Source organism: Corvus kubaryi, unplaced genomic scaffold (genome assembly GCF_017639235.1).
Source record: "Corvus kubaryi isolate FWS band 111438036 unplaced genomic scaffold, C.kubaryi_AGA036_p1.0 37300, whole genome shotgun sequence".
Lineage (NCBI taxonomy): Eukaryota > Metazoa > Chordata > Aves > Passeriformes > Corvidae > Corvus > Corvus kubaryi.
This window is the reverse complement of record NW_024581093.1, coordinates 15,093,978-15,116,718: the sequence shown is the minus strand read 5'-3', so window position 1 is coordinate 15,116,718 and position 22,741 is coordinate 15,093,978. Positions and strand designations below refer to the sequence as shown.

At 45.8% G+C, this 22,741-nt stretch overlaps 2 protein-coding genes across 2 annotated transcripts in view; one reads left to right on the top strand and one right to left on the bottom strand.

The window, feature by feature from the left end:
• Positions 1-206: 206 nt before the first annotated feature.
• LOC121664448 (hydrocephalus-inducing protein-like) lies at positions 207-2,811 on the bottom strand. The gene is made up of 3 exons (XM_042027756.1): positions 2,746-2,811; positions 1,727-1,827; positions 207-494 (listed from the first exon to the last, which is right to left on the bottom strand). The coding sequence occupies exons 1-3, from the start codon at positions 2,809-2,811 to the stop codon at positions 260-262; spliced, it is 402 nt and encodes a 133-aa protein (XP_041883690.1). The 3' UTR covers positions 207-259.
• Positions 2,812-17,034: 14,223 nt separating this feature from the next.
• The window catches only part of VAT1L (vesicle amine transport 1 like), a 56,673-nt gene continuing 50,966 nt past the window's right edge, over positions 17,035-22,741 (top strand). The window contains exon 1 of the mRNA XM_042027627.1: positions 17,035-17,389. Coding sequence (XP_041883561.1) covers positions 17,160-17,389 — 230 coding nt within the window. The 5' untranslated portion in view covers positions 17,035-17,159. The remainder of the gene's footprint in view (positions 17,390-22,741) is intronic.

Below are 22,741 nucleotides of genomic sequence, written 5' to 3'. Positions count from 1 at the left end.
CCACCACAATGGCAACTCACACACACTTCTAAAAATCCCCAGGACAAAGGTGAAAGGCACAAACAAGATGCAGGAACTGTAGGCTTAGCATTCTCAGGGGGTCCTGCAAGGAGGCTGCCAGCACAGGCGTTGGTGTCTGTGGATGCAGCAGCTTTTCACAACCCTCTAAGATCTCCCACACCCTGAAGACTAGAACAGAACTGCTTCCTCAGGAGGTTAAACTGCACCCTAAACTTTACATTCCGGTAGGATCTTGTTCTCAGCAGATCTTTAAGATTGAATAGAAACCAGCAAACCAAACCCTTTTTTCCCCGCTAATAATCTCCTCCGCGAGGAGGAGGCGGATGTGATGCCAAACCTGGGCAATAAGCCCGTAGCAGCCAGGAATGTGGCTGTTATTCACAACGAGGAACTTCCTCTCGTACGGCTCCTTCGGATGGCACTCATCGTAGCACAGGATGTAGGGGTACGCTGTCAGCTTAGGAACGATGCATCTGGGGAAAGAGATGGCAACAAGGGAATCAGAGCTACTGAGGATGGAGAACGTTTACCCCTGAAGGTTGTGAAATGGAGTGTAACACTTCGTCACTGTCAAATCAACATTTAACAGCCCTACAGTGATAAATTGCCTTCAAAGTCTTCCCACTCAAACATGTCTTGTCAAGGAGGGGCAAACCCTGAGAGGCAGCACCCAGAGGCTGCCACGTGCCCCAGGCAGAGCACTTGTCCCACAGCTGCCTCAGCCCCTCCTTTACCCAAGAAGGCTTGAAAGGACTCCTGGAACAGTCCCAGTGATCCATGAGCTCTGGGGGAGCCTTGCCAACAAGGACCAGTGCTCACCAAGGCTCAAAGAACACCAGACTACAGTGTCTCAGTAAAAATGACTCCCTTCTCTCCCATGGTACTGTTGCCCTAGCCTGAGAACTCAGCTGGTTTTCCCCAGCCTTGAAGGGCACAAGCCACCACCTGCCCTACAGAGTGGGTGATCACCCTCTCCCTACAGCTCCCTCGGTCCTTCATGCCACAGGTCTCCACACTGACTGTCCCCCTTTGCACTTGCTTGACAAAACTGCTGCCCAGGCACTGACTGGACGGCTCAGCCTGGGAGACGGAGCTGCAGCCCTCTTGTCCTTAAACTGATGCCCACAGCAGCATCGTGAGATGGAATTTGGCTGCAGTAAGAACAACTTCTGGGTTAAGTCTGAAAACGTTAAAGCTCAAAATGGGAAGCAGAGGGAAGGAGAAAAACTAGAGCTGACCTGCCCCATTAAGGGCTGTTTTTCCTTCATAAGATCTTTTGCCCTCACCACTCTTGCTGTGAGCCACTTGCCCACTGGCAAGTGCCCTCAGTAACAGAACCAGAGCCCGATTCTCAGCAGGCTGCTCCCTGTGTCCCAAACCAATGCTGCAAGGTGCTCATAACCCAGCACAACTCCACTTCTTGCAGGAAGAAGGAGAGGAGGCCCTTGGGAAATTTGTTCCACCTCAAGCACCAAAAACCAGGCCAATAAATTATATCATTCCTGTTCCCTTTAGAGAAAGGCCCAGGATCATGCTGGGTGGGAGCAGGGGTGCATTTCACCACAGGCTGCTTTCCAAGTACTGCTCTTCTCATGTCCAGCTGGGCAGGACACGAGGTCATTAAGCAACACTTCTCCTTGGGAGCTGTGGCCAGCAAAGCCTGTGCACGGCAGTGTGCTGGGAGAGGCCAGGGAAATGCTGATACCTGCCCATGACGGTCAGTGCCAACACTCCCTCGCCAATACCCTCCACGTCCACCAGGATATACTGGTAGCACTCCATCACGGTGTTGGAACACAGGGTCACCTGGTGGAAGAGAAGAGCAGTAAATTCTTCCTTACAAAAGCTCATTGCCCACGTGTGGTGTCCTCCAGTTCTTGTTTCGTGGTAAGGAAAGGGAGGATTTTGCCTTAATTCTTCTGCTGGTCCATGTGTAGAGCACAGTCTCTGGGAGTAACTCAAGCCTTCTGGCAACACCGGATTTGTTAAACACACCCTTCTATCAGGGCATAGGTCAGCTAAATTAAAACATTAGAGTAAAGCTCTATGCACCACTGTATTCAAATTAAGGGGCCAATTTTTCATCTGACTGCAATGACATAAATGCAGAAGAAATCTGTTGTCTTGAACAGAACGAGTTCAGCTTTACAGCAAGAAATTGATGGCAAAGTGTGGCCCAGCAGGTGCTGGACAGTTCATGGCTGCAGAGTTTTTTCTGTCTGCCCTGGAGATCCCTGCAGTGAACACAACTCATCTGCTCCCCAGGAGAGGAGAAATGAGACCAGGAAGAAAAGCAAACTGCTTTATACAATGACACATCTCTTACAGCCACCTCCTGTCCTCATCCTTCCTCTGCCCACTTGCAAAGAAATCTCTCTCAAAAGCACAAGAATGGCTTCTGTACTGATCATCTGGTACACGGTTTCAGCTTGTGATTTTGGAGACAAAACAGCTCCTTCAGGAGCATCCCCAGCACCCCAGCTAACAGAGGCCTCACACGGGTGCAGGTCTCTCATGCACACGATGCCCAAAGCTGGCAGAGCTAAAGCCCTCCCACACTCCAGTGAAGCTTCAGCCTCACCAGCTGCACTCTTCCTATCATACCTCAATATCCTGGGATTCCAAGGAGCGCACGCTCCCTCTGCAGGGGTTGATGTAAAATTCCCTCGGCTTCATAAAACCCTGAGCTCCCTTCCTCCAGGACGGGCAAGCGGTTTTGTGTACTTGATCGAAGCTGCAAACACTGAGCTCTCCCGAGCCGTCCTCAGGAATACGGAGGTTGAAGACCATGGGTGCCAGGGAGGCGTTTGACAGGCAGCACCTCAAGGTGCGAGGAAAACCTAAGAAACTGACATCAATATCCATTTAGGCATCAATATCTCCTGATTCCTGGTGTGAATATCCTGGTAGGATAAAACTGTGGTTGGATTTTAGCTCTTTGTTATCTGAACTACAGCTCATTGCAGTGGACATCTGGCTTGGCTGGCCAGCTCTGTGTGGAGGGGACATCTCCCACGGCCTACTTAGCAAGAGTCATTTAAACACACATGGGGAGAAAAAACCAACAGCAGGCACAGCCCAGAGCTTCTCCGTGCCCATCAACGGTGACCACTGCTGGCTCCAGCAGTGACTCCAGCAGTGACTCCAGCAGGCAGGCAAGGGAGGCACAAAAAGGACAAACGGCAGCAGGCAGCCTTGAAAATCCTTGGCAAAGTTATACACTGGTCGGCTCCCGCACTGCTTAGGGGCTGTCTCGTGGGAATAGGGCGTGAATCTTTCTAAAGAAGATGTAAGTTGGTGTTAAGTAAACAATAAAGCGGAGCACAATGCTCAAATCGTATCCATGTTCGTGTCGTGACTCTGGCCGGCTCCCTGCACTCGGGACCTCCCCCCGCTAAAAGTCAGTGCTTGGGTTTTTCTACAGAAAAAGACAAATCCTCTCAGCACTCCTTGGCAGCCCCTGCTGCTTGTCTGCAGTGTATTTGATCTTAGTTTTACATGAACTGTGGTCATACATACCCTGGAGAAGTGACCACTGCTAGGGGATTGAGGAGGGGCCAGGGCATCTGCTGCTACTGTGGCACATAATCTTGGTCACACATCCCGCCTCAAGCTGCTGCCACTGGAACCCCTCAGCCTGTGCTGTAACGCAGTTTGTGCTCGCTGCACGGGCTCTGGCGTGCCCTCGATCAGAGTCCAGCTGCGTTACTTCTGTGCGTCGCAGAAGCGACCTCAGCATCGGGAAAGGCGCTGGCTGGGCGCGCTCGCTGGCTTCTTTGCAGAGGGAACACGGCAGGAGCCGATGGATGATACAGGCTCACGTAAGCTCGGAGAGAACGGAAGAGAGAGGCTTTCTGGTCTGGCTTCCAACAGGTTTACTGTCAGAAGTTTAGCAACCAGAACATAGCAATCACCTTAATCCCGCGGAGGCTTTTCCCTCAGTTTTATAGGGAGCTTGAAACCCTCAGGGAAAGGGCAAAACAACGAATGAGTTGCAAGCCAGGGGGAGGATACAATTCAACAAGAACCAATGGGGGAAACCGGGAGGCGGGAGATACAACAAAGAACCAGTGAACGACCGAGTAAGAGAGAATTTTCTCGAACAGGGAAAGGCAGTTTGGAGCCGGGCGCAGCCCAGGGGGGATGTGGCTTAAGCTTCTGAGCCACCCTCCGAGTCTGGGTCCCCGGGAAATTCAATCCACGGGGTTGACCGGCATCTCACTGCCCCAGCCCCGCAGTGGGCTGGGTCATAACAGCACTGCTGAGTCCCAGAGGGAGACCGAGACCACTGGTCATGAGCTTCCCAGGGGCTTGGTTTAACCCTTTCCCAGAAGTGGCTTTTTCTTGAAATACTTGACCTGGAAATTGGAGAAAGACCTGTATGGTGCCTGCCCGCAGCTTCCTGCCCTACCAGCCCATGGGTACAGCTCAGAGGAGTTCTTGGCATGAGCTGTTACTACAAAAACAAGGCGGGAGAGCAGCCTGATGAGAGTGAATGAGGTGGGAGTGGCGGAAAGGGAAAAACAAAACAAAATACATCCAGAGTGATGTACATAGCCAGCGGAGAAAGCTATTTTTTTAACTTTTCAGTCGGCCCATTGTCTTGCAGCAAAAGTCCCCTCAGAGACAGGATGTTCCTGTGTCCACAGGCTGCATCCCAGCGAGCAGGAAGCGATACAACAGCGCTGAAATCATCTACACGTGGCCTCTCCAGCTGTGGGTCCAGCTCCTGCTTGGCATCCACAGGAGTCTGGTACCTCCACGGGCCGGGCTTGTCCCAGAGGTCTCTCTCCTGCCCTGCCGGTCTCTGGAAGTGTCCAGGACCCAGAGGCAGCTCAGCGTTTGGGAGCCTTGGTTCACCCATAGCAGCTCCCAGGCAGCAGCATCCTGCTAAGGGCTCTCCTTGTGCTGTGGAAACACTTCAGCAGGACAGAGGGCTCTGCTTACTAACTCCGGGACGGAAGCAGCAAGTTTTAGCCTGGATGCGTCAGGCCGGGAAGCAATACCTGCCACACGGTGGCATGGTGTGCTGCGGCGAGAGGCAGAGGCTCTTCCAGCTCGGGAAACGCCGCAGGAGCCTCGCTGGGGGCAGAGCGGGGTGTGAGCTCCTCGGGGCCCGCGGGACCCTTTCAAGAGCAGAGAAGGACAAAGGACGCGGGTCCCTTCCTCACAGGCTGTCACATGAGGCCGGGGGGGGCCGGTGCAGCGCCCTGACCGAGGGCCAGGCGTGGCAGCGTTTGTTCCTTATCAGCCATCCCCTGACCGTCCCGGGGAAGCCCACTTCCCCAACACCAGCGTCTCCCAGAAACAAACCCTCCTCCGAGTCCTCCACGGAGAGTGAATGCTGCTCCTCCGTGGCACCGGAGTCATGCACATGTTGCTCCAGGTCTGTCATGTCCAACAGAAAAGATGGTTCACTGCACTGCCGGGGGCTCCTGTCAAGGAGCACTCGTGTTCAGGATAAGGATGCACTGCCACTAGACTGAGCTAACCCGCTCAGAATGGCTTTTTCCTGATGGAGGCATCTCTCTGTTCCCAGCTCCTGGCTGAGGTGTTTGAGCAGAACAATCAGAGCCTGGCAGGAACCTGCTCTTGCGCTGCATTATTGTATGACGGGGGAGTCACGTTCCACTGAGGGAAACTGCCATGAGCTCTTTTTGAATTAGATGGTCAGGAACGAAATTATGTCAGCTGAGCCAAACATTTATTGTAACAAAAAACCAAAATTAAAAGGAGTTGCCCTACTAAAGAGGGCTAGAAAAGACAGACCAAGAGGAAGAAAAATGGGAAGCCAATTGGGGGGTGGGGAGGAGGCAGAGAGAGGGAGACAGAACGAGGGCTGGCTCGGACGCGGGCAGGGTTGGACACAAGTGGCTCAGGCAGGGACGCAGAGATGAAGCAGGGCGCTGCTCCGGACACAGGGAGGCAGGACAGACACGAGGGCAGGCAAGAGCCAGCGAGGGCCTCTGCAGGCTGGAGCCAAAGCAAAACCACAAGACACACAAGGGCCCAGACTCAAAAAGCAAGTCTCAAAGCCTCTCCAAAAGCAAAAAGCACAGTCTCAAAGCCCCCCACTCGAGTAGCAAGCTGCAAAAAACCCCCCACAGATTGTGGTGCAGTTACTTTTTCTGCCCCCTGGCTTCTTCCAAAGTCCGCCTGCTGGCAGGAGAGCATTGTCCCGGTCCAACCTTCCACTGCAGTTCATTGGTGGAGACCTTTGATAGAAGAGTGTCTGTGGAGCGTGTGGCGCCTTCGGGGTTCCCCTGCTGACAGCCTGTCCCATGTGAGACACGAACTTTGCCAGGCAAAGTGACTTTCCTCCATCTTTTCCTAGCTGCCTCCTGGACGTGGTACATGTGCAACCCCTTCCCCATGTGCCTCTGACAGCAAGGGTTGAGACAAATCAAAAGTAAATTGGCTCCTCACAGGGGGTAAATATGTCACTGGTTTTGACACTGATGCGTCTGTGTCACAGTTTCCCAGTTAAGGGCCTCAATTTTCTCTTGTTTTAATGATTTAAGATTACCTCCTCCCTTTTAACTTCAGTTGTTCCCTTTCTGATGTTGCTGACCAGCAGCAGGGCAAGGGATCACTGTAACTGTCCATGAGAATCTTTGCTAGAATTCTTGGCAGTTCTCACTAAAACTCGGCAAGATTTGGCTCTGTACTTAATTGAGGAGGGCTGTGGTGCCCCAGTTCATGTCTGCCTGCTCGTCCAGGGAGCTGTCTGACAGATGTGCTCTTCAGTTGTTTCTGTAGAGCTTTTGAAGTCTCCTGCAGACCTCGGTCTCCATAGCCCTGAAGCTGGAGCATGACTGGAGTGTGTTCTATGTCCCTGGTGCTTCTCACCCACAGTACCTCAGACCACAGAACACTTAAAAGATTTTTTGCCTGTCCTAAAGGAATGTTTTATTTGGATAGGGCACACACTTTCAAAGTAACTCACAAACCTTTTTGAACAGCTTCACATGGATTTCTCTTTTGATGTGCTTGCTTCCCATGAGCTGATACCAAATTCTTTTCTTTAGGTGTGCCTGTAGGGTAGTGCCTTTTGTCTTCATTCCTTCATCTTCCTACCCATATTTCTCTCTCAAAATAGAGAAGGTTCAACACCCCCGCTACCACCACCTTGTTAAAATAAGAGATATATCCTGCAATGTTGACTTTTTGAAGCACTGTTAATCTTTGCTAGCTAATATTTGCTTCTCCTTTAACTTGATTAACCCATCAGTAAATTTATCTTTTCTAAACTGGAGAAATTAAACCCTTGAATTAAAGATTTGAAAGTAGTATAAGCCTCTTCCCTCTTCTGCCTAAGGAGGTGACTTGAAGGTGATTAGAGATCCACCTCTTAGTGCAGAAATTCCTTTTTGGACTATACATGCTTGACAGTCCCACTGATTTCAAGGTCTCTGAGGAAACTTGGGTGACATTCAGCAGAAATAATTCTGATGCTGCAGCTCAACCAAGATAGTGTTGGTATTTTGATCTGATTTAGTAACACAAGCCCCCTTCTCCAGCTGAGATTCCAGATACTAGTCAGCATCTCCACATTTAAAGAGAGATGCTGGCTCATTACCTACTATGAAAGGACATTGCTTAGCTTGTGGTTAAAATATGAAGCCAGAAGGTTTCTGTATATTTTTCTTATGGGGGGTGGGGGGGAAAGAAATCTGGTTTTATAGTGCAAAATACCGGTTTCCCTAGAAACCTCAGTTTCCTTTGTCCTGATTTCACTTCCCATGTTAGTTCTTCCTAACTTTTACTTCAGACTGTAGATGTAAACTGCATTTTGAATTATTTCTTCAAAGAGTAATGCAAATGCCAGCACTTGTGTAGTCCACCTTGTACTGTGATTTTACAAAGAGACTCGTGGCTGAATTCCAAACTCTGGCCTAAAATGGTTTCCAGTTTTAATTTAAATCATCTGATAAATTGACCAGCTAGACTTTAAATAGAAAATTACCTCAAAGTAAGGGGAAATCAAACTGCATGCTCAGGAAGTAGTTCTGGCCCTTCCACTTACCCTGAAAGAAAAAGGATGTCCCGAGTGCCCAAGTTTTCTTGCAGGTTTTCTTACACTGGATAAAAAAGATCAAGCAAGTGATAGTTTACATGGGTACCCAAGGATGGTATGTCATCCAGGGAGATAGCAGGTATGAGCTAAACTTCCACACAGGAAGATAATTTCATGAGGACTTTAAAGCCTTCTACTGCTGTCTAAAAAAGACAGAAATTCCTGAAACGCACAGAGGTCACAATCAGACAATGCCAGGACATTGTGGAAGTGAGCAGTCCCCATTTTTGCCCCTTAACTGTGACTTCAAAGTCTCATGTGGCTAAGTTCTGCCATTCATCTTTAAATACCTTCTCTGAACCCTTGTTCATGATAGTTCACAATTTATCAGCATTCTAATCCATCTGCACAATTTCTAGATGGAGAAGAATAAGAATGCTGCCCTTATACAACAAGATGTGTTGTCTTTCTTGCGTTTGCAGCCACATCCTACCTTGCTAGAAAGGTTTTCTCTTAAAACACAAACTTTGCCACAGTGAAAGAAGTCTGAGAATGCTCTATGGGCTCTCATCTCCTGACCTTTTCCCCTCAGAATTTCCAAACACACTGACAAGCCCGGGAATTTATTGGACCAGATCTGATTGCTCAAAAGACTGGAGCACTGAAGAATCATTTGTCTTGGTTGCAGCCTAGAAGGTTTGCTATGCAGTGTTTACATTAATTTTGTGTCCAGAAATCACCTTTATGTAACATTTAGCTGTTTATTATTGAAAAGCACATCTGAAATTATGCCAATACTTCTTCAAAGCCCCTAAATGATGTCCAGGTGTTAGAAAGATAAATTACTTGTTGGTAGAATTGCTTTGTTAAGTCTAGGGCTTGACATGCTTCAATGATCTCAGACCTGGGGGAGTGGGAAGAAGGATGTGTTTCTGATAGTGGGCACTGAGAATGCAGAATTTACAGGCCACAAGGACACTTGGCAGAACTCCCAAGATAAGGAAGAAACTAACAAGGCCGACTCAGCAACCGTGCTAAAATCAACTCCGACTGGGTAGAAGGTAATTCTGGCAGGGGAATTTTGCAACCACCAACTCACAGCCACCGACCCAAGAAACTCAGTGACTGAATAGAGAAAGACTGAGCATGGGACTAGTTAGCATGGGAAGCCAGAGAATCATTTAACCATTGGGAGGTAGAATACCAATTAATCAGGTAGCTTTTAGCCAGTGGATATTGATGCCTGTGTTTGATAAAATAGTGTGAAGTTCTGATGGTCAGAGAGCCAGCCTTTTGTGACTTAGCCCCCAGCTCCCTACTTTGCACAAACTAGAGCAGAAAATAGAAATACCTTGCCTTGGTGTGTGAATTGGCATCGTGCAGCGGTCAGCAAGCCTGCACTGGGGTTAGAGAAGAAACAAAATGGCACAGTCAGTCCTCTTGTGTAGTTACACTGCTGTCAGCAAATGGTCCAGTTTCAGACTACAGTGCCTTTCTTTATATTATCTTCCAGCGTGGTAAAATACTCCTACAGATGGAATAAGTAAGTCATAGAATCATGGAATCATAATATGGTTTGGGTTGGAAGGGGCTTTGAAGGTTACCTCATTCCAACACCCTGCCATGGGCAGAGACACCTTCCACTGGACCAGGTCGCTCCAAGCCCCATCCAACCTGACCTTGGAAACTTCCAGGGCTGGGGCAGCCACAGCTTCTCTGGGCAACCTGTGCCAGGGCCTCACACTCACAGTACAGGATTTATTCCTAATATCCATTATAAACCTACCCTCTGTCAGTGTGAAGCAATTTCCCCTTGTCTTGTCACTCCAAGCCCTTGTAAATAATCTCTCTCCATCTTTGTTGCAGGCTGCTTCAGGTACTGGAAAGATTCAGTTAGATAGCCCTGAAGCTTCTCTTCTCCAGGCTGAACAATCCTAATTCTCTCAGCCTTCCCAAAATCATAAAACTTGAACACTTATCCTAGTGTTACTATAAATACTTAGTGCCGTGCCATTATCAATAGCATAAGCTTACCCAAAGAACTTCACTGCTTAACTAGAAAATAAGGAGCTACTTCTCTAGGTGGACATGGCACTAAGATTTTTCAGGCCTATTTCCTAATTTATGAGTTTACCTATTAAAATTAGTATAAAAAAAAGACAGCTGTGGTTTTGGTTTTGCTGTGGGTTAACTCTTGACAGGCAGATAAACCCCACAGAGTTTCTCATCTCTCCCCAGCAGTGGAGTGGTGCAGAGAATCAGAAGGGCAACACTGAGAAAACTTGTGGGTTCAGATAAGGACAGATTAGTAAGTGAGGGAAAGCTTTATGTGCAAGCAAAGCAAAATAAGGAATTTATTCCCTGCTCCCTAGGCAGGCAGATGTTCGGCCATTTCCAGGAAAGTAGGGCCTCAACCATAACCACAAATGTCCTCCTTTCCTTCTTCTTTCCCCCAGCAGTGATTGCTCAGCAAGATGCCATGTAGAATAGGATTCCTCTTCCATCTGTTGGGGTGTCCCAGCTGTGTCCCCTCCCAGCTCCCCATGCACCTCCTCATTGCTGGGGTGGTGGGAGAAGCAGAAAAGGCCTTGACACTGTGTAAACACTGCTCAGCAGTAACAAAAACACTGGTGCGTTATCAGCACTGTTAAGGTCGTAAATCCAAAACATGGCATCACACCAGCCACTATGAAGAAAAAGAGCTCCATTGCAGCAAAACAGAACACAGGTTCTGAACCTTGCCTGCAAACTCATGCATTTATTCAGTGAAAATCCCTGTTTTTACCAGCCCAAGTGAGATCCAACCTGGAAGCTGTGTAATGAACAGTTCCATTAGCATCTTAAGGGTGCTCAGAGGAAACCAATCTTCTAATAAGCTGGTGTTTATGTTTGGTTTTATGGGTAATTTTTTTTCCTCTGCAGGGAGAGTAGAAAAGAGTGGGAGGAAGAGTGTATTCTCTTCCACAGGGGGAGTGGAAGAGAATACAGCAGCATGCTCAGCTGGTTTATTAAAATCAATGAGTTAGAAAGCCATAAGTAGCTATGGAACTGAGGAAAAGAGAATATTAATAGACCATGATAAAACACTCCACAGAAAACACAGTTATGCTAAAAAGTATCCTGTTCCTTTCTGCAAAAGGCCCATCTCAGAGGGCACAACCAGGGTGGTACAGAAAGCTGCATCAAGAGCTTGTGGGGGAAAAGAGAGTTCTTTGTATTGTAAAGCCTATGAAAATTCTTTGCAGTGACAGAGCTGTAAGAGCTTTAAATTAGTGCAATGCCTTCAGGTTTAAATTCAAGGTAGAAGCATCCCTGCTCCCAAAGCAGCAGCCTTTATGTCACTGCTCTTGGACTGCAGCTTCAGAAACAGGCAAAACAGACCCTCAGCTTAGAAAACCTAAAAGCTCACTTTGGTTTCCTTGGGCAGATCCAGGAGCTACCTGTATTATACATGTAAATACTTCAGAAGAAAAAAACAAGAGCCTCAAAAAGACGAAACAGCTTGGTAATTTGTAGAAAGTAATTTTGATCAAAAATACAATGCGTTATTTGATTGGTCTGAAGATGACATTCACAGAGCAGTGTTCCTGGTGATGTTGTGCACTGTACTGTAACAGTGGATAACAATTGGACATAGCCAGTAGGATAACTGGATATGCTTTTCAAACTTAGTATTCATTGGATTATTCATTGAATTCTTCTGTACACTTCAGCTCTGCTGTAAAGTTCAGAGATATTTTTTCACAAGCTTCTAATGAGTTACTCTGGACCCATAATTACTGAGACCAAACTGAGTCAAAATGCTGAGTGGGATTACTCTTTCTCAAAGTCTGGAGTCACACAGAATGAGTAAGTACATAAAGCATCGTGTGCATCCCCATATACATTACAGTCCAGTTACTGACCATAGTACTTACAAAGGGAGATTCAACATGTGCAGTCGTTTTTTACTTTTGCTACAAATTACATAAAAGAATAAGCTACAAATAATATCTTGAAGCTGTTTAAATTCAGGGATGGCATTGCAATACACTAAAAAATTCTAAGGGTACCTAGTGCTGGTGCAGTAATACAAGACACCTGTAAGCGTGTATTACTAGTTGTTATTCATATTAGGTAAACATGGCTCAACTCAGCTTTACAAAGCAGGAAACAAGTCATGGAGAGTTGAAATTATGGAGTTAGGACAGTGTAGCCAGTCTGCTTTTTGTGAGAGATGCTCTTAAGCAGTGGCAGTAGTAATGTACTCATCTCCTGTAACTTTGCTCCTTGTGATCTACTATCCACCTCTGCAATTTTTTTCTGACCTTTTCTTTTTCTTCATTTCTTCAGTTGAGTGCCAAAAGGAAACATGCAACTTCAGTGTTACTATCAAAATAATATAGGGGTTTTTTCAGAGTGAGAAATACTCAGAGCTTTTAGAAAACACAACAGAAGTGTTGGGATGTATAAACAGGAGGAGAAGATATTGAACAGTATTTTTACATTATACTACATCAGCCAAACAAATTGATAGTATGGCTTGAGGAACAAGGATATAAATCAAGTTTTGTTAAAAGGGCTTATTTTGGTGTCTGTGTGACAACTGTCATCACCATGATGTAAATACTTCACAATCCATTTAAATTTTCCTAAGTTGTATTACTTTGTGATCAGCTATGATTTATTTAATTTCTGTTGTACCCATCACTGAATTATCTGAGCACAATCTCTGAACAAGACAAATGGTAAAGTAGCAAAGGACTACAATAACTGAGCAGCCAGCAGGATAAGTCATACTGGCATATATTGCTTTGCCAAATCCTCTGTGAGTGCTTTCGTTTCTTTTCCTCTTTGGTTTAAAATGCAACACATTTTCATTAGTTTTGATGATGCAGAGGAGCTCTAAACTCCATCTACTGAAGGGAACTGTACAGTTCTTTTTAGTGCCTATGATCAGAGAATTGCTTCATTGCTGCTATGATTCATACATAACTTCACCAGCAAGAGAAAGCCCCTGATTAAGATAAAATAAAATAATACAATCATCTTAATGTGAATTAACCTTAGGAAATAGAGGTCTCTTTTCTTTTTAAAAAGCCCAAACAAATAAATCTAGCATCCTGTACTCTTGGAGATTCCTTTGGAAGTATCTTTGTTAATATAGTCTACACAGGGATACAGGTAGGAAAAGACACTAAACCAATTTTCCTAGAGATATGAGATGTTGTGGACTGTAGGGCATTAGCAACAGCTGAAATAGGTGTTCTGAACAGGTTTTCAAAACATAATTTGTTTTGGATTTGTTTTCAGCACTAGACAGAATTTGGTGACAATAGACTGTAAAAAAACCAATGTTTTGGACCTCAATGTATTATAAACTGCCTTGATAATGCATTAAAACAGCCAGAACATACATCAATACGATTTTCTAATTTATAACTATTAGAAAAATAAATAATTTAACCTAACAAAAATGTTTATAATACTTTATTCTCAATGCAGAATATGATTTATGCCCCCAGAGAAAATTACTGAGATAAAAAATGCATTCTAACTGAGGATTTGTTTTTGCCATTTATGTGTTACTTCCTTTGAGCAAAGTTATTAGCCCTTATTCAGGGTCTTGTTCCTGTTGAGAAGGGAAACTGATACAATGGCATTGAGTCCTTCTTGAATACAAACCTCATTGTTCTTCCAAAAAGAAGTGGTGTAAAATACATAATGAGTATCTAGTGGGGGATATTTCTTTTGCACTATGGTCCAAGGGTTGTTTGGTTTGGTTTGGTTTGGTTTCATCTCCACACAGCATCAGACCTTGCATTTAACTCATCTACTTCTGGTTTTGACCAATCTTCCACTGGGTCTGTGTTTCCAGTGGCAACTTCAAATTCTTCCACTAACTTCCTCCAGAAGTATGGCAATACTACAGTCAGATTTGTCCTGAATTGCTGCTCCCTCCATGAAATTCAGGCCTGAACCCTCAAAACAGTATCTGATGTAGTCATATTTAGGTTCATTTGCTGCACAAAGGAACATTATGTTCTGGAAATAAAAGATCTGAATCAGGAGGAAATGTTGACTGCGACTGCCAGCACTTATCCACAAATAAGTGGATAAATAATCCACTGTTCCATTTCCCTTCTTTTCTGCATAGCCTTTTAAAAATCACTATTTCAAAGAAGAGATATCCCCAGCTTGACCAGCAGGTACAGATGGTGACAAAAGAACTCTTAATTTCCTTTTGCTCAGGTTCTCACAGTATGTTCATGAATATTCACTGCTTGTCTATACCCATCAAATCGAGTTCTGTGTTTTCACTTCTACAGGTCCAATCCACCGGCTGCTGAAGTCAGTGGAAAGCCACCGTTGGAATGCTCTTAGTGAAGACTTAGGTGATATGAATGGCCATCTCACAGCCTCTTTCTAGAGTGGTTAAATTTACAGTCAACTGTCAGAATAAATCCTGCTTTTACATCAGTGTAAGCTTCTGTACTGCATCATCTAATATTCTTAAAGAAGTGCTCAGGAATTAAATCAAAGTAATGGAATCATGATTATGCAAAAATATCTGCTGCACATTACTTTGGTTGCCACAACTGACCTGTGCAATTACTGGTTCTACCATACATCATGTTTCTACAAAATGGCCGTCCTTCAACATTTTGACTTGCAAACAGCATATGGTTAAGGTATTTAGGATAAATTACTTTTGGTTCAGGACCAAGGGGGAATAGAGATAGCTTTAAATCAATATGGGAGGCTTAATCAGAAGATTCACAAACCATTGCAAAACAAATGCAGTCTGAAGGCCCAGATTCACTTCTGTGGCTGTTTCAGACTGCTGGAGTGATGCGAGTGAGCTGTCCCCTAGTCTCTTCATCATTCTGGATGTCACTTAGTTGCCATATGTTATCTGCTTTACTTGCCCCAGTCACTCTACACTTCACCATTCATTTGAGTTAGAACTGGAACAAGATGCCAGCTGAGAGAGTAATTTGGAGACAAGTGCATGTTATTCTTCATTCAGCTGCTGCCCGCCTGGTCCTGCATTCAAATGGCCAGATCGAAAGTGACAGAACCTTGTATTCCCCATTATAGCACTGAATTAGCCAAGTATATGGAACAGGGAGAGGATATTTATGGTATTAGCAGGGGAGTAAGGGAGCAAAAAAGGTTCCTGATCTCTAAAACAGTTAGATCTCTCCACACACTGATACTTGGACTGAAGTGAATGGCATTGCTTTAATACCTCACACACAAAATTCTTGATGGTGTTAATGAGCTGGTTCTGAGTCTGTCAAAACATACCTTAAGGACAACTGAAGTGGTCTTTGAGGCATCAGACTTCACTTTTGAAAAAACCTGTTTGAACTTCTTGAGGTAATGATGCTAGTGAAGCTTCCCTGAGGCTAGAACTATTTCTCTTTTGCCCCTAACATGTATTTATTTACTGCTTCATTTATGTCCAGCTTAGATGACAAATTCTCAGAAATGGCCTTTAAAAAATACTTTGTCTGCAAAGTTTTCACAGACTAGGGAGAAGAAACCCCAAAATTGCAAAGGAATATTAAAGCTCTCTCCATTCCTCCACTATCTCACTTTGTTACTGTTAATGAAAATGTTTTACCCCATTACTTGTTATAGCTAAGATATTTCCAATGTTTTTGGCTTCCTTTAAATATTTGAACCCTAAATACATAACCAAGATGAAGTAAATGCATGTTGTGAAATTAAGGAGTATTGATGAACTCAGACCACTACAACTACACAGCCTAAAGAGAGGGTGGTCATAATCCCCAACAGAGAGGTCCTGAAACTTCTTAAGAACTCAGCTGCTGCAGGGGGGGGCCTTGATGGAAGAACTGTGCCCACAGGGAGGTCTGCAGGACCGGTCTCCATACACACAGCATGCCACAGTGAATTTTGGAACGCCACAAATACATGCATCATTTTAGGCAGGTAAGAAGCTGATTTACTCGTACCATGGGGCCATCAACACATTGGTACAGGGATCTAATACTGAACATCAACATCCATGGAGCCACAACTAGTGATCCATCAAAATCCATGCTCAGCTGCCTCAGCTGAGACTGCAGGCAGTGACCCTCATTAACACAGAGCTAAGTAGATGATGCCTGAGCCTCCTTAGGGACCCAAAGCAGGCCAGTCCCAGGAAGCTCTGGTGGATGGGCACCTTGCAGCACACCCTGTGCTCATATTAAAGGACTTGGCTCCCCACAGGAGCCAGCAAAGACCAGCACTGATCACCAGGTAAAGATCTGTTGTATATACATAGAAGTGCTCTACAGCAGACTCTCAAGCTTGTGTTTCTTGCTGCAAAGGTGTGTGTCAGTCATGAGACAACTGTCCGCCTGCATGGTTCTTCTGACACTAAGTGCTCACTGAGCTGGCCCCGAGCTTCCTTCAGGACAAGGAACACGGAAGGTGTGACTTTGCACACTGGGCTCCCCAGTGAGGATCAAGACAGGGTATCTCGAGTGGGGATTTAATCCGCGATGCCATGAGCTCTGGGGCACAGAGGGTGGCTGGTCCAAACAGACAGCCTGGCCTCACACTCAACTCAGTGGGCTTTGGGCTCTGTGCTGGCCTAAGGTGACAGTGGGGCTATTCAGCCTGGAGAAGAAGAGACTTATCGCTCTCCACAACTACCTGAAAGGAGGGTGGAGCCAGGTGAGGATCGGGCTCTTCTCCCAGGTAGCAAGTGACAGGACTTACTAAAGCTGCTCCAGGAAAAGTTGAGGTTGGACATTTGGAAGAATTTCTTCACAGAACGGTGATTAGACATTGGAATGGACTGACCGGGGAGGTAGCGAAGTCCCCATCCCTGGAGGTGTTTAAGGACTGGACGTGGCACTCGGTGCCATGGTCTGGCTGACAAGGTGGGGATGGGTCACAGGTTGGACTCTGTGATCTCAGAGGTCCTTCCAGCCGGCCTGGCTCTGTGATTCTGTGCCGGGGGCCGCTGCGGGCGCTGCCCGGGCCCGGCGGGGGCGGCGCGGGGCGGAGGGCGCTGCGCAGCCGGTGCAGTGCGGCGGGCGGGCCCGGCGGCTCCGCGGCCATTCCACGCGGCGGCACCGGCCTCGCACGGCGGCACCGCGGGAGCCGCCGCAGCCCCGCCATGGCCAAGGAGGGAGCGCAGCGAGCCGAGGAGACGGAGCAGATGATCGAGAAGGAGGGCGGCAGGGAAGCGGCCGAGGGCGGCGCGGGCGGCAGCCTGCGCGCCGGGGACGCCAAGGAGATGCGAGCCGTGGTGCTGTCCGCCTTCGGGGGGCTCAACAAGCTCCGCGTGTCCAAGAAAGCCATGCCGGAGCCGCAGGAGGGCGAGCTGAAGATCCGCGTCAAAGCCTGGTCCAGTATCGCCCCTCGCCCTCTCCTTCCCGCGGGGGGCGGCGGCGCGGGCGGGGTGCGGGGTCCCGCGGGTGCCGGGCGGCCGGGCGGCCGTGTGCTCGGAGCGTGCGAGCCCCGCAGCCCCCGGCTCTTGCGCCGACTTCCCTCACCTGTGGCTTCCCCGCGGGGGAGCCCCGCTCCCGGCAGCCGCCGCCGCCCCGTCCCTTCCCCGCGGGCGCCGGGACCCCCGGCTCAGCGCTGAGCTCCGAGCAGCCCCGGTCCGGGGTGGGCAGCAGGGTTTGTGTGCGCTCGGCAGCGGATGCGAAGGGAAGAAAATTGTCAGTGGTATTTCATGGTACCAGCTGGGAGGCCCGCGGGGGGGCGACCCCTAAGCCGGGGCAACTGCGTTCAGGGTTTGGGTTTCTTTGAGAAATGTGGGTGCCAGCTTGTGCGTGTTGCTCAGCACCTCTTTCCCGTCTGACACTGGCTGTTGTTTTTCTCCTGGGAATCGCTTACTTAAGTCAGCATCCTTTTTCCTCGGAGCTGGTGTGGCAGCGTGGCCAGAGCTCGGGATAACTTCCCAGCTTTAGTCCCTGTGTTCAGGTGACAAGTGGCTACAGTATGGCAGCATCCTGAAACAAGCTTTCCTAGATGGCTTTTTTTTCGTATTCCCAGACAATCGGAGCAGATTGTTCTTCCTAGATTGCTGGTTCGTAGTGCACATGTTCCTTCGTGAAAATAGGATTAATTTTTTTGAGTGACAAAAGCCACATTAGGATCTTACTACACAACTTGATGTTTACCAAAGACTGAATTAATTTTGCCTAGGCAGGGATTTATCTTCTGTTGTCCTTTTCTGCTATGTGAAAACATGGTGCTTCTGGAAGGCGAAGGCCAAGTTGTTTACTTAAGAAGTAACTTGTGTTAAAACTGTTACTGAAAGGGGGCAGTGAGCTTGTTTTGAATCATGTATCAGTGGATCTGCTTCAGATCTTGGAATATCCTGATAGGTTGATGTAGCTGAGTCTCTTGACCTGTTCAGATGCTGTGCTTTCCATCCTGTTCTTAATGGTGCTCATAAGGTTTGGGACCCATGTGAGTATTCCCCCTTCCAAGGTGTTGCCTGTGAAAAATAGGGATATCCATCAATCTGAATGAGTACTAATAAATAATGGGCTGGGATTTTTTGCATTCACGTTTGGTGTTGGGTTTTTTTCCTCTCTACTAGTCACAATGGGAAATGCAAGAAATTCTGTGCTAAGTGAATAGAACTGATGGTAGCATAGTAGCTGTTGGGCAGCTCATTTTGCTATCAAGCAGGGCTGTATTTCCATTTGAGAACAGTCTGTTTTGTTTCCTGAGTGATTTTTTTTTCAGCCATTGGCTTAACAAAAGTTAACATGCAAAACTAAAAATATTATTAGCACATGGATATATTCCTAGAAATGTGTCAGGGATTTACAGCATTTTCCAGTACCTGTATAAATTCCACTTTCATGAAACCAGTAGCTGCATATGTATCACAAACAGCAAGCTACCTGCACAAGAACACTTGGCTATAAAATAGAATTGTGCAGCCACAGCTGCAGCTGCTCTCCAGGGCTGCAGTATCAGTAGAGCTGTGTGAATTGCATGCGTGCTGTTTGACATCAGCAGACTGCTCAGCTGCTCCACAGTTAACTGCCAGGTTGCACAATGCCTCGTGTGTTTTGGGAGCTTCCCTTCACGCTGGAGGAGCCTGCAGGCTGGGTAGCATCTGCTTGTCATTCCTCACTGGAAATGGCCATAGGGCTGAAATGTGACCAGGTCACCAAAGTGTGCTTCCAGGCAAGGCAAAATCAGTTTGCTGATCTTTTTGACCCAAGCCTGTAAATGCAGAAGATTGATTGGGATGATGATGGACTCGGGAGACCGGATGAGAAAGGTGTTGGCTCTGCCCAGGGCAGCGTGCACGTGGTGATGCAGGCAGTGCTGAACACACCCAAGATGAGTTGCTCCAGTCATCAATACTTCTTACAAGTCATGTTATCAGTTGAATCAGTTTTGTAGTTGACTGCCCCTAGAGATTATTATTATTATTTGACTCGACAAATTGATGGAGAAAAATAATCTTTATTTTAAGAAGGATATGCACATGCTTGATAAATAGTATACACCAGTAGCAGTGCAAGTTCTGTGTGGTCTCTGAATTCCCTGGGGGTAAAACCAATTGAATCATATGTCTAGACCCATTAAGTCATATACATACACTTCGTAGTATGGTACCAGAAATGGAGGAGATGGAAGCTATGTTGCTATTAGCACTAAGCCAGATGAATAATTCTTTTGAAGGTCTGGAATATCAGTGATCCAATTGAAAATGTGTCAGCTGAGATGAGTCATGTGTTAGCCTCATTCAGTGACTAAGAAATGGAACAGCCATCGATGTCCAAGCTGAGTCACAGCTTCTTCATATTTCCTGAAATAATATTTGATTGATAATGATGAAGCAGTTGAAATTCCTGTATTTGTTTGTATTGTAATTTGCAGGCAGCAGAATGTTGGGATACATACTGTTTAAAAGATGAGACAAGTAGCTAGAACGAACGGAAGCCGTATTTCGGACAGGTTGTGTGAATAAGCAATGGTGTCTTATAATTACATCCCTCTATTGTTCTTTTCTCTCTTATAATTATTTCTTCCTTGTGCTGCTGTACATGTGCATCATGAGGAATGAGGCAGAAGTGACCCTTCTGACTGTGACTGTGAGACAACAGCACTTTAAAAGACTGGAGCAGATAAAAGAAATTCTAAGTGTAACAGCGTAGTGGACAGAGAATCAGTGTTGCTCCTAAAGGCAGCCTTGCTCATATAGTGCTGGTGTTTCTGGATAAAAAGCGTGAGACCTGATAACTTTAAACCTTTCCTTTATATCTATAGATACAGATATAGATATAGATATATGGGGTTTTCTGTTTTTTAATTTAAAAATTGGGCAGTTTGCTGGCTCGGGTTAAGAGGAAGGATTTTGAGAATGCAAAACTCAGTACTCCTTATATTTGCTCTTGACTTATATTTGCATTTTATTAATTTCAGTAATTAATTTCAGTGGAGTTTTACTGCGAAATAAGAAAGACAGACCAAAAGCAGCACCTCTCCAAACCAAAGTGTCATAGAGTGGTCTGCATGATTTGGGATTTTGCAATGGAAGGTATTGGGCATCCTTGAGTGTGTGGGATGGAGCAAGGAACAACAAGCTGACTGTTGCTTTCCATATGTAAAAAAAGGGAAATAAAAATGCAGCAAAACTAAACCATAAGTACAAAAAATAACATTCAAGGCCCTCTAAAGTACCTGGTGTTACAGTAGAGCACTGTAGACTCAGAAAGTCAGATTCAGATTCAAGGACACTTCCATATTTGATAAACTCTGCCTCCAGTGATGCACAGTTAATCCAGCCTGTGCAGGTCACAGAGACATCCTTGCTCCATCACAGGGAGGTTCTCGCAGAGCTCCTGTGTCAGTGTATTGTTCTTGGTAATTCATATCCTTCCCTATCTTCATTTGCATCCAGCTCTTGATTTAGGATTAAAAATACACTGCCTACTTTTTGTCACTGGATTGCTTTGCATTTACACTTCTCCTGCTGCATATATGCCCTTACCTAAAGTTCAGGAGTCACTTTCGAACAGGCTGTGCTGGCTTGCCCTGGTACAAGAAATAAACTGTGCTTAATTTCTAAAACCACCACTCTTCATGAAACGTATTTTCTTGTGATGTTCTGTGCAACCAAACTTTTCCAACAGTCTGCTGTTGATTGAATCCCAAGGAAAGACTTGGGTGTCTTGGATGTAGTTACAAAACTAGCCATCCGTCTTTAGGCCCTCCAGGTTATTCTAAGGAAAAAAAAATGGCTGAGTTGACAAATAAAACATAATCATGCTTTCAGATCTACTGGTGTTCAAATTTCTCAGGTAAAATAAAACTTCTGTCCTTCCTTGAAAGTGGAGAAGAATAGGAATAAATACATGTATATGAGTACCAGGGACGTGACAACATGTAGGAATGTATGAGATGACAGATTAAGTGAATGAAGAAGAAACTCTCTGTAAAGTGACTAGAAATTATTGGAAAGCCTGGTCAACACTCCATGTTTCAACTAGTAATTAAATTGATAAGAACATGAGACTTGATTATTACATACCATGTGTAGTGTTTTTTCTTCCCTTATCACACCTGTTCTAGTGTGAAATCTTGTAGGTTTACTTTAATAGAGATGAACTCTCAATATAATTTTGCTGCCCTTCATTGGGGATAAAGAATGGAATTAGGACAGAGCTGAGCTGCCAGTATTATGTCATTAGATGCAGAACTGAACATGTGCCTTTTCAAAAACTGTCTGACAAGTTACTTCATGAGAAGGAATCTATTTGTGATCATTGTCATTAGCAAGAGCAATGGCCTTTGCATATTCACCTGTCTCCTTCTTGCCTACTTGTTATGACATCACAGTGTTTCCTGCCTGTTCTTGCAGAAATGTAGGGAAAAGTTAACTTCTTGTAAAACGCTTGCAGTGGGGAAAGATGTATTTTAAAAACTGTTGTTGAAGGTGATGCACACAGATAGTGGTTGCCACCATCCGTGCTGTAGGGTTCCTGGGTTCGTGGTATGTTTTGGAATTTTTTGTCTGTTCGTTTGTTCCTCTTCCCGAAACAATGACTGCCTTGCAGGCATTTTGCTATTTGGAATTTCTCTTTCATTATTGACATTATGGTAGGAAGTGGTCTTACCCACTGGATAAGAAGTGACCTTTCCAAAATAATTTCAGATTTTCCAACTTAACTGTGAGAAAACCTCTCCTAACCTTCCATATGGTTGATATTATAAGCTTTGTGTAGGAGCATGGTGAAAGTTGTGCATTCAGGTTGCTCTTAAACCCTCCACCAGAATTATGAATGCTTACATTTGGTGGGATTTCCTTCCCCCTCCCCAGTGACCTACATCCCATGAATGCCATGTTGTCTTCGTGTTAGGGCTGTGTGTCTACTCTGCCTTTTAATTTGTTGGGTCTGTTCAGTCTGTCTGTGTCTTGATTAGTATCTGACTAAGGCTCCATCTCATAAATCCTTGTGCACATCAGTAATGTGACGTATCCAAGCAGTTGCTGGTATCACATGTGTGAGTAGGACTGGCTGCCTGCTTGACTAACCATAAAAACAGGGCTGTGTTTGGAACAATGGATTAATGATGAAGAGGTTTTCAGCTAGTTAGGAGTTTTAAAGTTTTAACTATGGCATTAAGGCCAGTAATCAATATATGCACATAGTAGATAAGTGGTGCCTTTTCTTTTTTTTCTTCTTTTTTTCTTCTTTTTTTCTTCTTTTTTTCTTCTTT